The 20,855-nt window shown below is 36.0% G+C and overlaps 1 protein-coding gene across 1 annotated transcript in view; it reads right to left on the bottom strand.

The window, feature by feature from the left end:
* Positions 1-19,963, bottom strand: part of Samsn1 (SAM domain, SH3 domain and nuclear localization signals, 1) — a 50,380-nt gene extending 30,417 nt beyond the window's left edge. Inside the window, exons 1-2 of the mRNA NM_130821.2 lie at positions 19,825-19,963; positions 944-1,015 (exon numbers count right to left, since the gene is read on the bottom strand). Coding sequence (NP_570834.2) covers positions 944-1,015; positions 19,825-19,881 — 129 coding nt within the window. The 5' untranslated portion in view covers positions 19,882-19,963. The remainder of the gene's footprint in view (positions 1-943; positions 1,016-19,824) is intronic.
* Between the last annotated feature and the right edge of the window lie 892 nt (positions 19,964-20,855).

Consider the following 20,855-nt stretch of genomic DNA (forward strand, 5'->3'; position numbering starts at 1 on the left):
AGTGTGCAACTCTGTTATTTGGCTAACTACTGTGCCTTTCCATCACAGATGGCCCCTAGTAAATAAGACAGTATAGCAGAACGGCAGGCATTACATCAAATAAGAGGCTGAGTTGTGCCTTCACAATGTGATAACTCTGAAGTAGAAAAGGAACTATGCTATATATCACTATATATCATATATCATATATCATGTTACATGTTATGTGCTACATATTATATATTATATTATATTGTATAATATATTATATATTATATTGTATATTGTATATTACACATTATATTAACTATATATTTATTCAACATAAATTGAAACACCGATTGTTCCTATTTAGGTAAGCAAATTGGTAACTCTATACTTCATAACAAGCAGTCCATTAAATATAGCTGTCATTGGTACTGCTGTCATTATTATATACAAAATTTAATATTAAAGCCCACTTTAACATTACTGTTAGGCCATACACAAAGTGCTTAGTTTCCAAATATGTGTGTAAAGGTAACCAGCGAGATATTTAGTGTATACACTAGAAGTGACAGAGTTCAGTGGTGTAGCTACATGCTCGTCTGATCAGAGTGACCGTCACGCCCACCTCGCATGCTAGAGACTCAGGCGTGGTTATTGCTTCAGCATGGAAATGCTCAGGCGACTTGGAACTGTCAATGTAACTTTGAATTATAGCTAGCTTTAATTTATAACTAGCTTGAAATTCTCCTTCTGCCCAAATATTGAGCCAGCTTTTTAAATAGCTTACCTTAGTGCCCAACATGGTGCCAGATGCTAAGTATTTGCTCATCTATTTCAAAGTTCTGTGTGAGTGTTCAGGACTTGAAAGATGTTTTTCATTTCCTTACCTAACTCAAAAATTAACACTCTCCTTTTACATTATAAGCTCTTATAATATACTATCATAATATTCATAAAGATGAAATAAAATACCAACCTCGATTGAGTCATCAGATTTTGATATGGAATTATTCCGAAAACGATCAAAATTCCCAAAACTGCTGCTGCGCTGTAAAATTGAAAAAGAAAAAGAAACTTAAGGTTTGTGACGTCCACAACTGAAAGCAGTAAACTTTATTATAGCTTCTCAGAAATGTCTTTCAAATATGGAAGGCAATGAAAAGTTCTCTAGGCTTTCAAAAGGCAACGGATGTATAAATATTATTCATATTTTATGCTAAAATTTATAAAAATCATCCTTTGATTTGTGTAATAGTGGTTAAGACTGGGGTTATTTTTTTTAATTATTCACAGCATTACTTAGGTTCCTGACCCAAGCATCTGAAGCCTATGAGAATTCTAAACTGAGTCTTCTTTACACTTCTAAACACTCATTATTTTCAGTAGGAAAGGACAGGCAGTATTTATCAACAAAGTGGGCAACGCGTAAAACACAACAATGAAATCAAGCAAGGGTCAGAGTAACTGTTCTTCTGCCTTCTAAGATAAGCTTCCTGAAAAACAAAACTAACCCCAGTTCACTTCCCACTAATAAATTCTATTAACTTTAAATTCCCTGTCAGTTATCAGAACGTAATGCATACGTGTAGACCTATTAATAAACTGAACATGTAGGCATGCACAGACAAAGACGGAGGGTCAAACGGAATCTCTTCACATTTCACATGGAATTATAATGAGATCCCAGTCCCTTTCCCCATTGGGCAGGTCAAGTTCTCTCATTGATTTCAAGGACTATCTTCATATGTTGTAGGAGACTACGCCCCTAGTGTTAGAATTGTTATTCGTATGCAACTCAGTCAGTAGGTAATTACCACTAATCTGGAGATGCCTCAAAGTTAAATGGCTCTCCTGAATCATTTTCAAAATTCTTCAAAATCACTGAGTCAAAAAATTGACTTTCTCACTATTTAATTTTATTCATTGTTTAGGGTGGTGGGTATCTAATCACACGTGTGTGTGTGTGTGTGTGTGTGTGTGTGTGTGTAACCACAGATCCAAAGAAGATAGCTTGTCCTAAGGATTACACCTCATTTCAAAATAATACGTTTTAGAAGTTAATAGATTTTAATGAAAAAGAAACCGAGAAATTTGAAAAAAGGCTCAATAGCAGTAGTCAGTAACCTATAGAATTTGTTATTGTCCACTCAGAACTTTCTCTCTCTTTAAAACCTCTTTGCTAGAAAAGCTTTGTCTTTGGAATCATTCTTAGACACACCTCTCACCACCAATTGCCGTTAAAGCATTTTATTTCTCTTATAAAATGAGTCAAAATAAAAAGATCCTGAACACATGACATATAGCTGGCCTATTGGACACTGTACTCTAGAGCATTGCTCCAAGGATGATGACTGCTGTAGACACATCGTACTTTGCTGACTTGCCTCTCCTGCTGAACTAGCTCACAGCTCTTTTTGCTTATAGGGAGACCAGAGACAAGATAGCCGAAAGTATGTTCCACAGTGGAAAATACCAAGTCATCTCATACAGAGCTTACCAAACTAGAGATAAACCCAGAGCATGGACCGCTTCACCTTGCCTAGTGAATTTTCCACCAGGCCATCAAGGCTCACAGATCAGAGAGAAGTGAGGAAACTCTTGTCCTACTCACAGATGAATCCATCAAGGACAGTCATTCCTCTGTTGTATACTTGAGACATTCTTTTGGACTATTGTAACCAGGCCTGTGGCAGGTCAGTAGCCTATATCCAGCCTATGGTGCCTATTTCATATTCATGAGGGCTACAGGATGCTTCCCACTGTTGGATAATGGGGCCTGTTACAAGGGAGGGCACAGAATAGATTCACTTCAGCATTCCTCTGCCCAGTATTATTCCATTAAGTAATCAATAGCCACCACCTTTTAAAATTAATTCTTCCCCCATTATACCAATAAAGAAAAGCAGATATGGGAATAGTGATTTTAAAACATAAAAAACTCCTACTTTGGGTCTTGTCAGCCCTGTCAATACTCATTCCTCAGCAGCCTAAAGACCGAGAAGTCGCTCTGTCCACCCTCGGATACTCTTAAGAAGCAAATTTCAGTTCTTATTTAAAAGGGCACTTACCATATTTCATTATCCACTCTAAAAGTTAGTTACTTTCCGAGAAGATGGTTTCATAATATATTTATAGGTTATAGCTTATGTCAGAAAGGAGTTAATGTCTACTATGAGGTATGGACAAGAAATGGATTTATAATTTCTACTGTCAAATTTTATAGTGAAAAGGTGAATTATGAGGAAGTAAAGCCTGCTTCCTACATAGTAGTCCTTAATAAAAGGGAACGTGTTTGAATATTCACAAATTTGTATGTGTGATCAGTTTGCAGACAGTAGCTGGTGACAGAAGTTCTAACTAAGATCAAGTAATTACATGAACAAAAAAGCTGTCTCTGGGAAAATCAGCTTGAATAAAAAAGCAATTTAAAATATAGGTAATATTTGGTAATGGTGGCATTAGATCATACTTGCTCTATACATTTTGTGTAAGTATACTGCAAGGGTTTGGAGTGTAGTTCAAAAATAGAACACATACTTTGCATGTATGTGCAACTCTATGTTCATCTCAGCTCCACCCCAGACAAATGAAGTATATAGCCCTTCTTATACCTTTAGTTAATCATTTGCAAAATTGCGCATCTCTGGAGGGAAATTTGGCAACATCTAGTAAGTTTTCATATATAATTGTATTTTGTCATAGCAATTACATTTCTAAGTTTTGATGCCAGACTAAGGTGAATATCCTAGCATATGAATATAGCTACTAACATATGAATGCACAACACATTCATTGTAATATTTCACCCCAAAACCTGTAAACTTCAACACTTACCAAGAGGATGCTAAGTGAGTGGTATGTATTTATATCAATAAAAAAAACACTGAAATTTGTTTTTCCCTAATTCAATGGAAACAGAACTCACTAGCATAAACTGAAACTGATAATACAAAACAGAGGAAGGTGTGTAGAACAAGTGACCATTTATGTAAGTGAGAAAATATTCTGTATGACTCAAGAAGGCAAATGCAGGCTTTCTTTCGGAGACATACAAGTGAAAGCTAGTGAATGGGCATGGCAGAAAAAAAAAACATGTCTCTCTGAATATGTGTCATTTCATAGATTTGAATACAAATCTGTGTAAAAGTTTCTCAAATTCATAAACAAAATACAATCAAAGTAAAAAGCACTAAACTTTAACATCCAAATGAAACCCATCTGCTAACTCTAAATTGAGTTGACTGTTTAAAGGAAAACTTATTACAAGTCATTTTGAAACGAAGTAACTTGGCAGTCTGTACACAGAAATACTGCAAGGGCAAAATGGAATGGCAAACTAAATCTTAACCTTTTTGCTGCCATCCTGGTTAGTAGGACTGGTGCATATATAAACACTGAATAATAATTAAAGTCAGTAACAAGGTCCATTTAAGTCAAGATTATCAGAATATAATAAAATCATTGCAGATATAAAACAAAGTGCTTCAGTAACCCACAGTCTTAAATCCCAATCGAAAGGACCGTGAGATTTTCCCAACATCCTTCTAAAAGCATTCTGTTTCTAGCTGCACTCACATAATATAAAGGTCTAGAACAATGACAATACAGCCTTTTGTCAATTCTAATTCACAAATTAGACCCTTTGCACACACCTTTATGTCTCCTGTTTTGTCACACTATAGACACACTTTCCAAACAGCTAGGGGGCTGTACTGAAGGGTTTTAGTGTTTGGACAGATTGTAGCCCAAGGCATGCTATTTTAGTTTTCATGGAAGTAATACATGTAATGTACAGTGAAATAATTTCAGTATATCATAACATCAAAATTCATTGATTTGTCATCATACTGAAGAGAAATATCCGTGTTTGTTTTGGGAAATATAATAGCTGCATTTTGAGAACAGACAAAAATAAAAGACAAGGATCTTGACTTTACTGAATGAAATGTATTTCATAGTTAACTGAACAATTGATTGTGGGAAATTATTCTGAATATGTAGGTATTCAGGTTATTAAAATTGATGAAATTATAAAATTACTATTTTGCCAATCTCTGCTATAATACTGGATATAGAGAATAATTATCAATGTCTACTGAAATAAAAGCAAGAAGAACATGTTCTTCATGACTACAGCACGGTATAAGTTTGCACGGGATGGTATTCAAAGGGAAGGGGAGCGGGCGAGGAGAGAGGTATGTGTGTGCACAGGGGCAGGAGCAAAGGATAGAATTGCATCACACTTCCGTCTCTGGTCTGGTGCTCATTAATCAGGTTAAGGGTAGCCAGCAAGCTCCAGATATCCTTCAGCCTCTGCCTCCTCAGTGCTGGGTGTAGCACTGTGCCCAACGTTTTTAGTAGATTTGGGGGTCAAATGCTTTTATGCTTACAAGGACAGACAGTGTGTAAAAAAAATCTGTGGAAGGAGCCATACTGAAAAATGTTCTGTGTTTAAAGAACACCTAGCTACCTGTGTGTATTTTCATTACAACAGAGACATAGGAACGTGTTCAATGCTGTGAAGAGGATTTAGTTCTCTGAACGGGACAGGGTAGTGGAACTATGTAAGCTTCCTAAACCACTCACCTATTTGAACTATGAACATGGAAGAAAACTATGGAGCCCCTTTTTATAGTATGAGTCAAGCTTTTGACCAGGAGATTTGGCCTTACTTTTCCTTACCCAGCAACCAGCTTATAGAGTTGTCAAATAAAATCTCTGTGTACTATGACTTTAAAAATTCAGCAAGGCACTGGTAGAAGTGTCAATCAATTTCAACGAAAATATTTGCATACATGAATCAGGCTCCCACAGTGTTTTGAAGTATCCTGGCAAATTGGAAGTTATATATACTCACTGCCAGCAAGTTCTCACACCCAAATATTACTCACAAGGCATTTGTTAGTATCCACTCTTCAGATCAAAATTCGTTTGAATATTAATTTACCATTAATATTGTGTTGTAAAAAAGTTAAACCTCAACAAGTCTGTCACCGTTTACCCAAAAGCATTCGAGGATTTGATTGTTCTGGCTGACTCAGGTGCTGAGATGTTGGAGAGTGAAAAATCACATTTAACTCACTTAAAATAATCTGTTAGGATTGCCTCAGCGTTAGATAATCACAGTATCACGCGGTGTCAGTGGAAGGCAGTACGTGGGGGTGTCAGGGAACTTCAAGCTAAAACCGGCAACGAGAGCTGAGAAATCATGCCTTCAGCACTAACACTACAGCCTTTTATAAAGGAAACCAGAGCTGAATAAAATGATCAAGACAAGCAGAACACAGACCAGTGTTGTGGATAGTCTCAGTGTGTACCTGGCTTCCAGGAACCACAGTGAACTGGCCCTTTCCCTACCTCACTAGCCTCACGTCAACTGTCAAACACCCACAGAATGTGCAGACCCCAATGCTATCATCGACTTCTAAACTGCTCAAATTTTCCATACTGAAACTTAACTTTTAGAACTTTATGTGGCACTAAACTGTTTTCAGCAGATTGAAACCATTTCAGAGTTACAGTGGCACAGGGGGGAAGAATTCAGATAAAACCTGAAAACAGTCAATCTAAGAGTGATACTCATAACAGCTGATGTAGGGCATTGAACAAGTTTCAGAGTCAAAAGTCTTGCATATTTAAGATTCTCAGTTTTACCTTTCTATGGTCTACCACTGTGTTCCATTATTTTAGACCGCAAATAAGCACTACAAGTCATGTAACGGTTCTAGAATTCAGTAAAGATTACTCTAGTCTAAGTTAGTTGAAGGGAGCTCAGAAGTAATACATTGATGTGCTCTAAATACATATTTCCAAAAAAGTATCAGGGGGCAAAAATTACAATGAACAATCTTTACAAATTCTATAAAATATAAGAAACAATATTGCTCATTGGTTAAGCTCTATCCCTTGTAAGCATATAGATGTTTGATCCCCTAATCACTAAAAATATTTGATGCAGCGCCACTCCCAGAACCAGGGAGGAAGAAACTAAAGGGTGTCTGGAGCTTGCTGGCCACCCAGTTCAGTGTGAGAATCAGGCCAGAGATCCTGTCCTAAATGAGGTATATGCCGTTTCAAAGAGTAATAGAGTTTCTTTTCTGCCTCCACATACACGTGCACATAAATATGTACAAGGGAACCTACATGGATAAACTGCACACAGATGATCATAAAAGTAATCAATCTTAGTAATACTATCATGTATGTACATCTAGGCCCATAACTATACTCTTAATTTTACAGAATATTAGTTTAAATGATCAAAAATTTGGACATGAAATGATCTCAAATCAACACAAGTTTGTTTCTTCAAAAACTCCTTATTCTAAGAGATTTTGTAGCTGTTTACTGAGACACCCTTTGTAAACCACCAAATCCAAAGGTAGTATTGCTTTTTAAAATGATGAAATAACAAAAAAGGTGGTGGAGTGTTTACTGCATTTGAAAGTACTTCTGGAAGACAAAAATGTGACTAATGTAGACTGTAATTCCTCTTTAGTGGTTGCAGAACAAAAAATACTGTCATATGGACATAATCATTTTAATGACTAATCTTTTTTAAATTTGGAACATTGTTATTTCATTAGGGTTTTTCATTGTCTGAGTGAACAATAATATCTCAAAGTTAAAATTAGCAAGAGCTGAGTCAGCAGTGCTCTTCGTGGCTTCAGCATCAGCTCCTGCCTCCACATTCTTGTGCTGTTTTATTTCCTGTCCTGACTTCCTTTGATGATGAATTGTGATGTGGAAGTGTAACCCAAATAAACCCTTTCCACGTCCCCAAAACAATTAGCAAGAACTCTTAAGTTTTTCTGCAAGTATGTTAGTGTGGATAGTTTGTTAGAAAGCTTTATGGGGGAGCCGCATTGAGAAATGTTGAGAAGCCACTCCTAGGTTTTAAGCGCTCCCGGCTATTCTATAGAGTGCATACTGTCTACAGGTAGTACTTGGGAGGATGTGGGATGTAGGAGGGGGAAGACCGCGGAGCCAAGGTAACAGGGCTTACGTATCTTCCACCCTTACCAAATGCTAAAACTTGCCTTTGGCAACTTTCTCGTTACTAATCTTAGTTTCTATGCACCATGGTACAGGAAAAGCTGTGCAAAGGATAGGGATTCAAATTTCTAATGAATAAAAAAATACATTCTTCTCCAATAAGTTTAAAAGATAACTTTTGTACACACTTGACCTTTTAATCTGTAACCAAATATTAGTATGATATTAAGTGGTCAATGTCATTACTGATCTTAATCTTCTAACAGTTTTGTCAAATAAGTAAACTTCAAAAACAGATAGTTGTGCATTCTAATATTTTGTGTATGATATGTCTAGCAACCACAGTGATACTAAGTTCCTGGTAAGAGAAGGCAAGTACTATTTAGAAGAACTTCAAACACTGCTCCCCTTTTATGGTAGCCCACATTTTCAATAAATTTAAAAATATCTTTTTTCCCCTTAATATGTGTTTAATTTCTGACTTGCACGGCTTGCAAAGAAAATTATAGTATTATATAACGCAACACTAATCTAGATAAGAAGTGCGGAGCAGAAGCAAAGCTTTAAATATTGGCATTAAGAAAGTTCAAAAAAGATAAGAGTAACTTACCTTCTTATTTATTGAACAATCCTTATTAGAAGTTAATAACTCAGATCTTTTTATTTTTAACCTTTTCAATAATTAAAGGTAGTAAGCCCATGAACATTTCTAATGAAGTCATCATCAGTGATAAGTATGACAAAAGGATGTACAGCACTTCCAAGCCAAGGACACCTTTTTACATATTAAATCATTTAATATGTTGATTCAAACTTTAGGTTTATGAAAACACCTCTAACAAACTTGTCAGTCATGTGTTACAACAACCAAGCCTATAGTTATGACTTATATATGAGTTTATGATGCTTAAATATATATGTATATATTTATAATACATATAATATAATGTAATATTTGATTATAATATATATTAGTGTAACATCTAGTCAGAAAGAAGTCAAGTTCATTCATAGTACTCATTGCTATGACATCATAGTTCAAAGTTGGAAGTTAATTTGGAAGGAATGAATCCATCCAGTAGCTTTCCACCAGACACTCAGGATCACCTGAGTAAGTCTGCACCCTGTAAGTCCCTTACGTTTTAACCACACTCCGCTTTCAGGTGGCCTCTGAGTACGAAATGACCTTTCTAAAGGTCTCCTCAAGGGGTATTTTAGTCATGCAGTGATCTCCTTGAACACAGGTAATGACAAACAATAAGCTAATTCTCAAAAAGTTTTTTTAAGTCATCTTTACTACTTCTAAATGGGTGGGTTTGATGCATGATTTTGGTGACCCTGATTAATGGCCACCGCCAGCCCAGCTTCTGGAGTTGTAATGTGTCTGTGAGATTCCCTTCAGCCAAGCTCCACCATTAATCCAGTGGCATATGTCAGCTCAGCAAAGCAAGGTCACTCTTCTGCTTCAAGGGGAACCTTTTTAGAAATAATAAAACTGACAGAAAGTTCTTTTTTGCATGCTTTATGCTGCCCGAGGTTGAGTGCTGCAGTTAATATCATGAAGCTTATAAACATTCTCTTCCCGGGCAGCAACTGCTGCCACAGGGCTTAGGAGTTTAAACGTGTTTTTTCTCTTAGTAAGAACAGACATGTTTATGTGGGGTAAATATATGATATGCAATCCCATACAGGGAAAGAATATGTGGATAAAAATCATAGAAAGCTTGGGTGCTAGGGTTTTTGTTTTGTTTTGTTTTTTTAAAGAGACCATTGGGTTTTCTTCATTATCAAATACATGTATTATTACAACTAAATCTGTCATTATAAAACCTTTTTTTCTTCCTGCAAATTCACATCTGCCTGTATTTCAGTGTATTAAGGGATACACAGTAATGATGAAAATAAATTGAACCAACAAACAATCTATGGCCTATAATGTCATGTCTCGGAACTCTAGAATATTTACTTCTGAAGGAATTGTATTACTTAAACTATAAACATTTGTTTCATTGTTAATGGCTACTTTAAAATTGGTAGATATTAATAGTGAGGTAATAATACTGCGGTAGTCCTAATCTTGAGTAACCTGTAGATACCCTATCTTAAACAAGGCAAAGAAAAACTATGACTGTACCAAAGGAAAATGGTGACTATGCAATTCTAATAGAGAACATACGTCAGGCAAGCATAAAGATTGCAAAAGAAAGTCAACTGCAACAATAAAATATTCAGGGAATATCCCTACACAATTTCAGTGTGTTCTTTGGTTAGTGCGTATCTAATTCCAATCATTGGATATTGTAAAGTAAGATTCTATATTGGCTAAATATGCTTGGAATCTTATTCTAGATCATAAAGCTACATAATTACAGAATGAAAACTCTTTATTTACTGGTTTTGCTTTATTACATAAATAAAAGCTATTAGAAGTAACACCAGTTAGTCTTAGGAAACCAAGTACATTGAGTGAGTCTCTGGGTCAGATCTTGGGATTCTGTTGGGCTTACTTAAATAAGAACTTTATACTGACTTACTTATAAACAAGGATACCAAGATTTAGCACTTTCGAATATCTCTTGACTGTGAGCGAGTCTTCCCTAAAAAGAGAATGCTGATTCCATACTATTGAAAGAATTATCTCCTCTGGAAGAAATGGCCCATGGTACTGCATGCCACTGGGACCTGGTTTGTTTATTTAGTGAAGCTGGATAATGGTAAAGTCAGGTGGAATCAATTCAGGAGATGTTATTTCAAGAGTTTGTGAGCACATCTGCAGAGCTAAATGAGCACATCTTGCTTCATATATATATACATATATATACATATATATAAAACACATTTTATTATGATGATAAAATATATAATATATAATATATAATAAATTTTATCATTATAAAAAAGCATTATATATACATATATATATATAATGCTCCCTACAAAGCAACACTGTACTGCTGTCATTCATTTCTCATGCATTATAATACACTATTTGTTTATTGCATTGCTGCTTTGCATTCTGATTCTAGAAACAGTTGCTCTGCTTTTTATCATGTGTTGCTCAGATCTTTATCATGGATGGGTTGCTCGGCATCTCTGAAGTAGGTTACTTCTGTAAATGACTAATATTACCCAGTAGTCATGCCACACTCAGTGCACGTATACTGAAAAGTCACTATGGTTTTGCCTTTTAAAAATGTTTTTGATGGTAATCAAGAATAAAAGGAAAGAGAGGAGAGAGAGAGAGAGAGAGAGAGAGAGAGAGAGAGAGAGAGAGAGAGAACTACCTCCAATGTACTCTGAAAGTCAGAAAGACTGAGTTCGTCCTTCTTGAGTTCTCCCCTCAAAGGATACAAATTTGAAGATAAATCTGCTCTTGACAGGAGAGCTAGTTGGAGTGAAAGAAACTATAGCCCCAAAAATGGAGCAGTTATGAAATAAGGATTACACAAGATTATCTAGTGAACATAGTTAATACAGGACACATACATGTGCTAGCAACCTACAATAAGCCTCCATGACAGGCTTTATCATGTCCCCTTTTTCCAATCACAACACCAAGGTTCAAATAAGGTTTAGTAAAGTACCCATAATCTGGATTAGAAATTATCAATATCATACCTTCAAACCCAGGTCTGTGTGACTCCAGTCCATGTAGCCTACTCTTTTGCTAACTAATGACTTCTACCATGTTGGAGTCACTGAGGCACGCTTTCGTGACATGACAGTCAGCTTAGTAGTCAACGAAGCATGAGCTCATGAACATACAGACACATTGAAGAGGACAAGCAGCAGAGTGAGTGGTCATAGCGTCAGGAACAGAGGTCTCTATGAGCCCCTAAACCAGATGGTACATTAGTGGGTTATCTTTGTAAAGCACCTCAGAAGATCCCAATATGTAATTACAAAGTACTGCTTAACGGTACAGAGCAGATTTTATCCCTCTGTTTTAAAAGATGCCTCAGAGAAGCTACTGGATTATAGCAGAGGTACATCTGGATGAGAGAAGACGAGAGTTCGAAGTGGGCGGGAGGGTGTGAGAAAGGGCAACATGCAGGGCAATCGAGTTCAGGTCAAGTGTGGAGAAGCTCTCAGAAGTAAGGCCTCAAAGATGGCTGGAGAAAAGAAGCAGCTGGAGATCAAATCATCACCTCTACTAGTGGGAGCTCTCTGGCTGTTAGTGGCTAAACTGTGTTGCCCTCTGGGTCGTCTTCTAACTTGAGTGTTTCAGAAGGTAACTGTGTGTGAAGAACTTCAAAGAGATCATTAACTAAATGATGTAATCATTGGGGTGTTTCTTAATAAAATCCCACTGGATTCTTTATAGGATGTCAGTAAGACAGAAAGAGATCCTGGGGTAAATTGCACAGAAAAAGAAAACATGGGGCATCTATAGGCCAAAGCTAGGCGCTCTGTGGCAGAGTCTCTTCTCTTGCAGACCTCCTTGGAAACCAAACGTCCTTCCATGTTAATTTCAGATGAGGTGAATTTAACTCTAGTGACAGTGGCTTTCTTCCTGTGTACAGGAATCACCCCAACTACCACCACAGACAATTTCAAAACATCCCTTCTTCTTAATTCAGGACAGCTTTTTTTTTTTTCTACTAAGAAGTGAACGTCAATGGGTTATTTCAAAAAATCCACCTGAATTCTTAGTATTAGCGAAGAGGGAGAAATGAATCAGTTGGTAAGCCATGACCTGAAAATTTAGATATATTGTTTATGGACTTGATTCCATTGCTTGAAAAAATACATTCCCTGTGGATAATGAAATCATTTTTCTCTAAAGCAGGGAAAGACAAGAGACAAATGGAGTTTTAACAAGTGTGTTAGTAGTCCAGGTAGTGGCTCTACGTTCTTCCTATAGAATATAAAACATTCAGGTCTTATACCAAGGGGAAGCCATGCTCTCTCACTCTCTGGATTTTTCTGCATGCTGACTTAGCACTTTCTAAGTATTTGCAATCCATTTGGCCCCAAAGCGTTGCCTCTTGCTTGAGACTAAATTTTGGTTTTGGGTTTACATTCTACAGGATGGGAAAATCTAAAGCCTATTAGTGACTTGTTAGAAAAAATATTTGTCACTAAAGAACAACTAATAATTTTAATCAAATTAATAGTGAATTGAATAAGTTATGAGTTCACCCATCAAATAAATATATTTTGAAGGAAGATGGAAGTTGTATATCAATTATTCATGACTTCTTTGAACCAGTGAACAATAAACGTGAGCTATTTCTTATCATATGGGCACAAGCTGAATAGAAAGATTATGGGATAGTAGCAGTCTGAGTGTTTGCTATATTTGAAGTGTGAATACACTTAAAGGGATATCATCTTTCCAAACGGATGACAGATTCTAAGTCTTGTCCACAGCACACTCATGATTCTAGTCCTCCGATGGACCCAGTTTTCCAACTCCTATTATTTGAAACATTACACAGTGAACTGAATTTATCTAAAAGAGTATCTTAAAATTAAATCCAAAAAGCAACAGCAGCAACAGCAAGGTATAGATTTGGTTATAGAAATATTGTTATGTAAAATCTAAATCCTTTCTTAATTTTGAGTGAAATACTTCACATGTGTAGGGTTACACTGTTTTCTATAAACTAACAGAATATGGTGTCATGTCATTGAGGTTTTTGGAATATTTTTAAAGTTAATGAAACTTGGTGTGGGTATCATGCCTTGAGTTATTGATCAGGGGAGTTCCTGGTATCCAGCAGGCAAACACTTGACCCCATTGTTGTAGACACTACAAATTTTGGACAAAGGATATTTAAAAATCAATTTGCAACTGACCAGGAACCTTCCTTTCTACTGGCTAGTTCTCATACTGTGAGGTACTATGTATACTGTGAGGCGGGGGTTATCCCCAGTCTGCCCAGTCTGCCCAGCTGTGAATCCCATGAGCTATATATTGAACAACATTGTCAACAACATTGCCTATGGGTACAATATGGGCACAAATGTTAGGTGTATACCAGAGAGAGAGAGATGGAGAGAGAGAGAAGAGAGAAAGGAAAGAGAGAGGGGGAGGGGTAATTGGGGAGTTGGGTGGTGTAACAAACTGTTTTTGGATTGGATTTGAAGCCTGCTTTATAGGAGGGAATTCATGCCTGATGTAATAAATTTACTCAAGTACCCATAGTTGAGTAGTTCACAGGTCACAGTGGTGCCCTGAATGTACTGTTTCGTTTAGTCAGTGTTGTAGCAAACTATCATCAATGCTTATCCTTATACTAGTAGATTTGTACAGCTCTCGTACTTCGTCAAAGAGTTTCCTTTGTGCAACGGGTGGTAGTTAGTGCAAAAGCTCATAACTGATTAATTTTCAGAGAATAAGTGACAGAGGACTGTTCCACCCAAAAAGGGACTTCTGTATCAACCCACCCACAAAGCTCTGGGGGCCATATGAAAGCAGATGTGGTAGCAGGTTGTGCACGCATTTACATCCACCCTTGGTTCGTTTTTGAGTCAGAGGTTATGGAAGAACCAAACAAAACGGTATTTTCTGGACATGTCAGAACGCCAGCTCCAAGCACTCACAGCTCCTGCATTTATATGTGCAAGATCTGCAGGAGATAAAGGTCGTCAACATTCCAGCACGGCGGGTGGAGTCATGCCAGCTCCCACCCCTGAGGAGGTATTGACAGGTGCTAACTTCTAAGGGAGGGGGAAGTTCGGTTTCCTCAAAGGTGTGTCCCTGGTAGGTCAACCACACTCCAGTGGATGGTTCCAACCCCATGAATATATGCTCAACACAACTTTGACTTGGACTTGGTGACTTCTTTAAAAAAATGTAACAATAATCATTTTTGACCAGTAAGAAAAAATTAACGCAGTTCTGAATGCTGAAATTGGACAGATATAACATAATATCTGAAGTGTACTTGAGAAGGGTTGGGGGGAGTGATAGGATTAAATTTTTATTGTGTAAAGTTCTCAAAGATTTAATAAAGTGATCAAAGGACATAGGTTTTGTGTGCAAGTGTGTTAAGTAAATACCAGGTCCCGAAAGAGCCTCCATTTTCCTGTACCTGGTTAAATAAGAGTTAAAGTGCATTTTAACAGCCTTGGTACAAAAAAACAATACAGGCGTCTCTTTAATGCCACAACTACGTGTCATCCCTGTCTAGGAGCATAAATTCGCACAGCGGGCAGTGCAGTGAAAACAGCTTATAATCAACTCATCACCTCTCATCATCGCTGGGATCAAATGCAAATGGGAAAGAATGCCACTTCAGTCACTGCGAGTGAAAATTAGCATCTGTGACACTAATGGTGTCTCATTCTGTATGCACTTTAGATTAAAAAGAACCTTTTTTAAAGAAGCTATTTCAAGAAGGGCCATTATTCCGATGTTTCCCTTTACAATGACAGTGGTATTGAATCTTCTTAACTGGAAGAAGACCTCAGTGAAAATGTATTTATATAGATTACCATAAGCCAACATATTAAGTCTGTGTAGTCCTAATTACACTTCCAAATCTCATCTGGGTGGTCCATACCTTTTTCCTTATAAACTTTCTAGCATGCTCTCTCACCTGAAACAAAGGTTGACCATGAGAGGACAATACGCTTTCTAGGAATCTTGCAAAATCTTGGGCACATTGGGGTTGTTCTTTAACACTCAAAAATGAACCAAGGGTGGATTTAAACACATGCACAACCCGGTAGCCCAAAACCACAGTTAACAGACTCAGGAAACTCTAATATTCCCCATATCTGTTGAGACCTTACTATGTTGGGAAGCTAAGCAAAGAAGAAAGAGACAAGCTCTTAGTTTTGGCATCATATAACAATTTTATAAAACCATTTGGCAATTAAGGAAAAAATGCATACAATTCTAAATGCTGAAATCTTGATATAGTACCTGGAGAGATTTCATGGTAAAATTCCTGAATATAGTTGGAAGAGGAGAAAGTCCCTAAATTCCTTTTCAAAGTACACAGATTTCTAATGATGGGGTCTTGTTGGTGTCTTTAACAGTCATCTGGCATTTAAGACAGACAATGCTGGTCCTGTCACAGCGGCAGTAAGACATCCAGGATTTTGACAGCACCAATTGGCATGTGTTTTCATATGACACTATATTTCATCTATGTATCTCTGGTTAAGGTAATGGATTTTTAAAATGCATATAATCTTTAGTGTGCCTTTGACTCTTCATTTATGAGGCTAGGTAAGACTTGATCTCACATAGAGTTAGAACAAGTATTAAAGAGAGTAGAAAATCTGAATAGAGTGACAGTTACATCATAAATTAATAACAAACACAGGCAGCAAAAATAAAAGTGTTAGACAAACACAAGAAACACCATGCCTTATAATCATTTGTGCATTTATAGATCACAAAAACAGTAGAGATGAAAACCTACTGGGTCTGCATGTGGAATATGTTTACTTGTCTCTAAAGTCACTGTCAGCATTGGGCACTAGTGCTAAAACAGTCAAAATAAAACTCAAGAGGAAAGTCTGGTGTATAAAGCAAGGTTATTTTTAAGTACCCTAAATGTAGAATTCTTAACCACTACTCACCAAGTTTCATTTTTAATTGGAAATTACCCAATATGCCAGATGGAGTTCGGGTGTATACTAAACTTGTAAGAATTTATTAACTTTTTAGTACATACAGTTACCTACTTGATAATGTCTTCTATTTTGTGACTCTCAGTCTTTGCTTTTAATGTTTAAGAACATAGTTGAGCGACAATCTTACATACAAGCTATTTAGCTGAAATAATCTTTAGCAAAATAGAAAAACAAACATAAAAATGTACATCACAAGTGATAAAAAAGTTGTGGCAAAACTATAATTTTATTTTAAAGTTCAATTTATTAGAATGTTTATTGATAAGTACTATCTATACACATAAGAAAATAATAAATTATTTTATATGTAGAATTCTCTAAAATCTATCACTACATTTTAGATTCATAAATATTTTAACATCACAGCTATAGACCTATTAGAAAATGCAAATAGCAAACTCTTTTGCTGTAACATTATTTTTAGCTATTATAGATGAAAATAAGAATTGTTCAGATTGCATATAAATCTGGCTACCATATGAATTTCAACACATGTATAAAGTCTGTAAATGTTCAAATCAAGCATCTCTCTTCCCTTCTCAAACATTTATCAAGTTATTTCTTTATGTGTATATGTGTGTGTACATGGATGTACTTGTGCACGTGTAAGTTGAGTGTACATGTACGTACGTGTGTGTGAAGGTCACTAGACAATCTCAGGTGTTATTCCTTCTCAGTCCCTGTCTGCTTTGGTCTTTGAAACAGTGATTCTTACTACTTGAGTCTTGATGGCTAGGCTAGGCCATGCTAGGCAAAGCTAGCAGGCCAGCATTTTCCAGGTCTTCGCCTGTATCTGCCTCCTGTGCTGAGTTAAGAGGCACTTAACAGCACCCTATATTTTCACATAGGTTCTGATGAAATACTGCAGGTCATCATGCTTGCATGTCAAGCATTTTACAGACTGAGACTTACCCTCACCCCAACCTACCATTTCATTAGAAGATGCTACATTTTAATTACAAATAGCCATCTTATTATCCCATAGCATCCCAGAACTTCTTACTCCCATATAATTTAGTACCCATCGGTCTATTAAACAAAAAGTTCATTACTTTTTACTTAAGGTAATATTAGATAAAATAGGTTTCTCCATGTGTGGTCTGAGGGGATTAAACCTATGCACAGAGGTGGTGCTATACCATGCAATTATATCTAAAACTCTAATTTAATTAAACAGTAAAACCAAGGAAATCCCCCCATACTCCACAGCACAAAGAACGAAGCCCTGTGGGTCAGGATATGGAAAATATCTGATAGATAATCAGTATCATCAGTGACATCCTGTATTTCGGGCCAATTTCTTGGTAGCTTTAATGTGTCTTTGTAGACAGATGTCACACTCCCTTAGTACATGTGGTGGAATTTGTACTCCTTCAACTAGCCATCTATGGAAGGCTCAGAACATAATGTGTTCTTCTCTGTCATTCTCTACTGAGTATACTCCTTATTCATGAAATACGCAAAATTTTTCTATTGAGAAATAAATATGAATTAGTAGGAGATTTTTTCTAAAGACAATTATAGTAATCAGAAAGTTATTAGTTTCACAATAAAAAGATAAATCCATATATGTCTGCAGTGTGACTATTTCTCATGATATATTTTATTCTCAGGTGCGTCAAGTGTGTTTTTAGTTTATATATGCAGACGTCAATAAGATGACCAATAGTTCATATGTACTCTATAACTACTGTTATTTAGACTATTGCAAATAATGAAAGATCATTTTGATTACAGTTTAGTGAAGTGATATTCTGATAATATACTGCACGATACAGTCCTTATGAAATAGTCAAATGTCATTTTTGAAACATTTTGAGGGAAGCTACTGTTGGATCTTAATACCTCCCAAAGCTATAGACAATTGAATATTTTCATTTAATCAGGGATATTCTGCATAAAATAAGCATATGGGACCAGAGATACGGCTCAGCTGTTAAAGGCTAGGCTCACAACCAAATATAATTGTATGAATGATACTTTGAAAAACCTTTTTTGTATATTTTGGGATGTGTTGCTGTGAATTTTTATTCTAGTAATAAAGAGACAGAAAGTGATATATTTTTATGCCTTGTGTTTATAAGATGCTTGTCTAACCTTTGTTGAATTTTTGTATTAGAAAAAATAATATTGAAAATCAGGTAGTTTTAGTTTCTTATACTAGGAAATAGTTTATTCTCAGTTTAGTTTAGATCTTTTGGAGAAGGTTTTAAATCTTTGAGGACTATTCCATGCCACCTCAGTTCAGAAGGAAAATCGGTCCCCAAGAGTATTTATCTCACAGACAAAAAGGATTGAATTTTTTTTTGAGAAACCTTAGGAATGTATAAATAGGGCAGAAATTTTCTAACATCATAATTTCATACTGAAGAAATTAATGTTACTAGTAAAACTAGTTTAGAGTTCAATAAAAATGTAGCCATGGCCTTTTCTCTATTATTTTAATGGCAATTATTATCTAGAGAAAGAATAAAAGAACATTCTGCATAAAACTGGATTATCAAATTTACTAATTTATAATTTTTTCTGTCTTCCTAAAATAGGGCACAATTCTCTCTCTAGTGACACTGTAGAAAAGCATGTCTCCAATAAGATATCATAGCTTAACAGTCGAATTACAAAAAGAATAAAAAAAAACCTAAAATTTCTCCATTTTATAGTCTTCTTACTGTTATGTATTTTAAATGTCTACGATGTAACAGATAAAATAATATCTTCAGTACACTGGCAAGACATTGAACAATCAAGGAATGAAAATATGCTGAGAATTCATGATATTAATGGTTAAGCAGAGGACACCAAACAGAGTTCTATAAAATTATCCTAACCCAATCTTTGCCACCAACATAAAGGGTTTGATCCAATACACAATTGTAAAGACCAAAATTGCCCATCAGTATGCAAATTCTTCCATATGTATTTTGATGCCCTCAGCCCTCTACTCAATTTATGTGCCAGATGAAGTGTCATGAAAGTAGTGTTGATGGTGTAGGCTGTGTGTGTGTGTGTGTGTGTGTGTGTGTGTGTGTGTGTGTGTTTTATGTATGATGTGTGTCACTGTGCATGCGTGTTTGAATTGTTGTGTGTTTGAGTGAGTTTGTGTATGTATGTGTATGTATACATGTATATGTCTATATGTGTGAGAGGAATGTAAATGTGTGTGTGTGTGTGTGTGTGTGTGTGTGTGTGTGTGTGTGTGTTGCCTGTATGTGCTGCTTTCTAGTAAAATCTTTTGGTTTGTTTTACTCTTTTAGAAAATAAACTTACCTTCGGTTTTTGGTGTTTCTCCTTCTCTGAAGCATTGGATGGCTTCCTCTTTAGCATTTTGACTTCAGGCCACCTCTAGTAAGTACAGGTTCTGCTCTTACAGAGACCTCTGAGAGCAGGCACCGTTACTGTTCGTGATACACAGCATCTGATAGCACTGAGGAAGTGTCTGATGTGACACTTCCTCCTCTGGTCAGGATGTGACTTCAGTGTCTGCTTGGGGGAAAGTTTCTTTTTTTTTTTTCCCCTCTCCTTCCTTACCGTAATTATTTGGTAACTCTGTATTGTATTCTCAGTGCTATAGTCTATGATATAATTCCGATCTCACACCCTTGACATGGTTACAGTAATTACTAAGGGTGTAATGATTTGAAAAACAAAACTTATTTTCTCAGTTTACGTAAAAGTAAAAGAATTGAATACTTTAAATAAGATGATACAAGAGGAAAATATCTGAACCAATAAATAAAATCAAATAGAATATTGTGGACTTATATTATTAAAAATTTGAGGCTATTTAAAGAATTCCATCTTATATTTCTATAATATTTTAATCTTTGATGTTATAATATACTTACATCATTTCCACCTTTTTCCTTTTCTCCTTCCAAATTTTCCAGGGTACCTACCTTCCAATTTCACTGCCCATATTTTTAAATGTGACATACATCTGTATCTTTCTATATACATAAATGTACATTTCTACATGAAGATCAATTTGAAGTTAAATAATATTAATCTCCCCTAAAGCTACCAAAGTAGGATATAGGGTAAAAATACTTAACTGTAATAGGATTCTAACTCCAGAAATTAATGACTGGGCATCAGTGACATTTAAAAAGCAAGCACATCATTGTTACAAACCCATGATTAATAAAAGAACCGCTTCCTGTATTCTGATAATTCCTGGTTGATAGATGATGTCATTGACTGCATAGTCCTCCCATCAGTTAAGGCATTCAGTGTTTACTAAGTGGGCCTAGAATAGCCCCAATATGTCTTAAAGTTTTTACTAAAAGCCAAATCCAGAT

This window comes from Rattus norvegicus, chromosome 11, assembly GCF_036323735.1.
Source record: "Rattus norvegicus strain BN/NHsdMcwi chromosome 11, GRCr8, whole genome shotgun sequence".
NCBI lineage: Eukaryota > Metazoa > Chordata > Mammalia > Rodentia > Muridae > Rattus > Rattus norvegicus.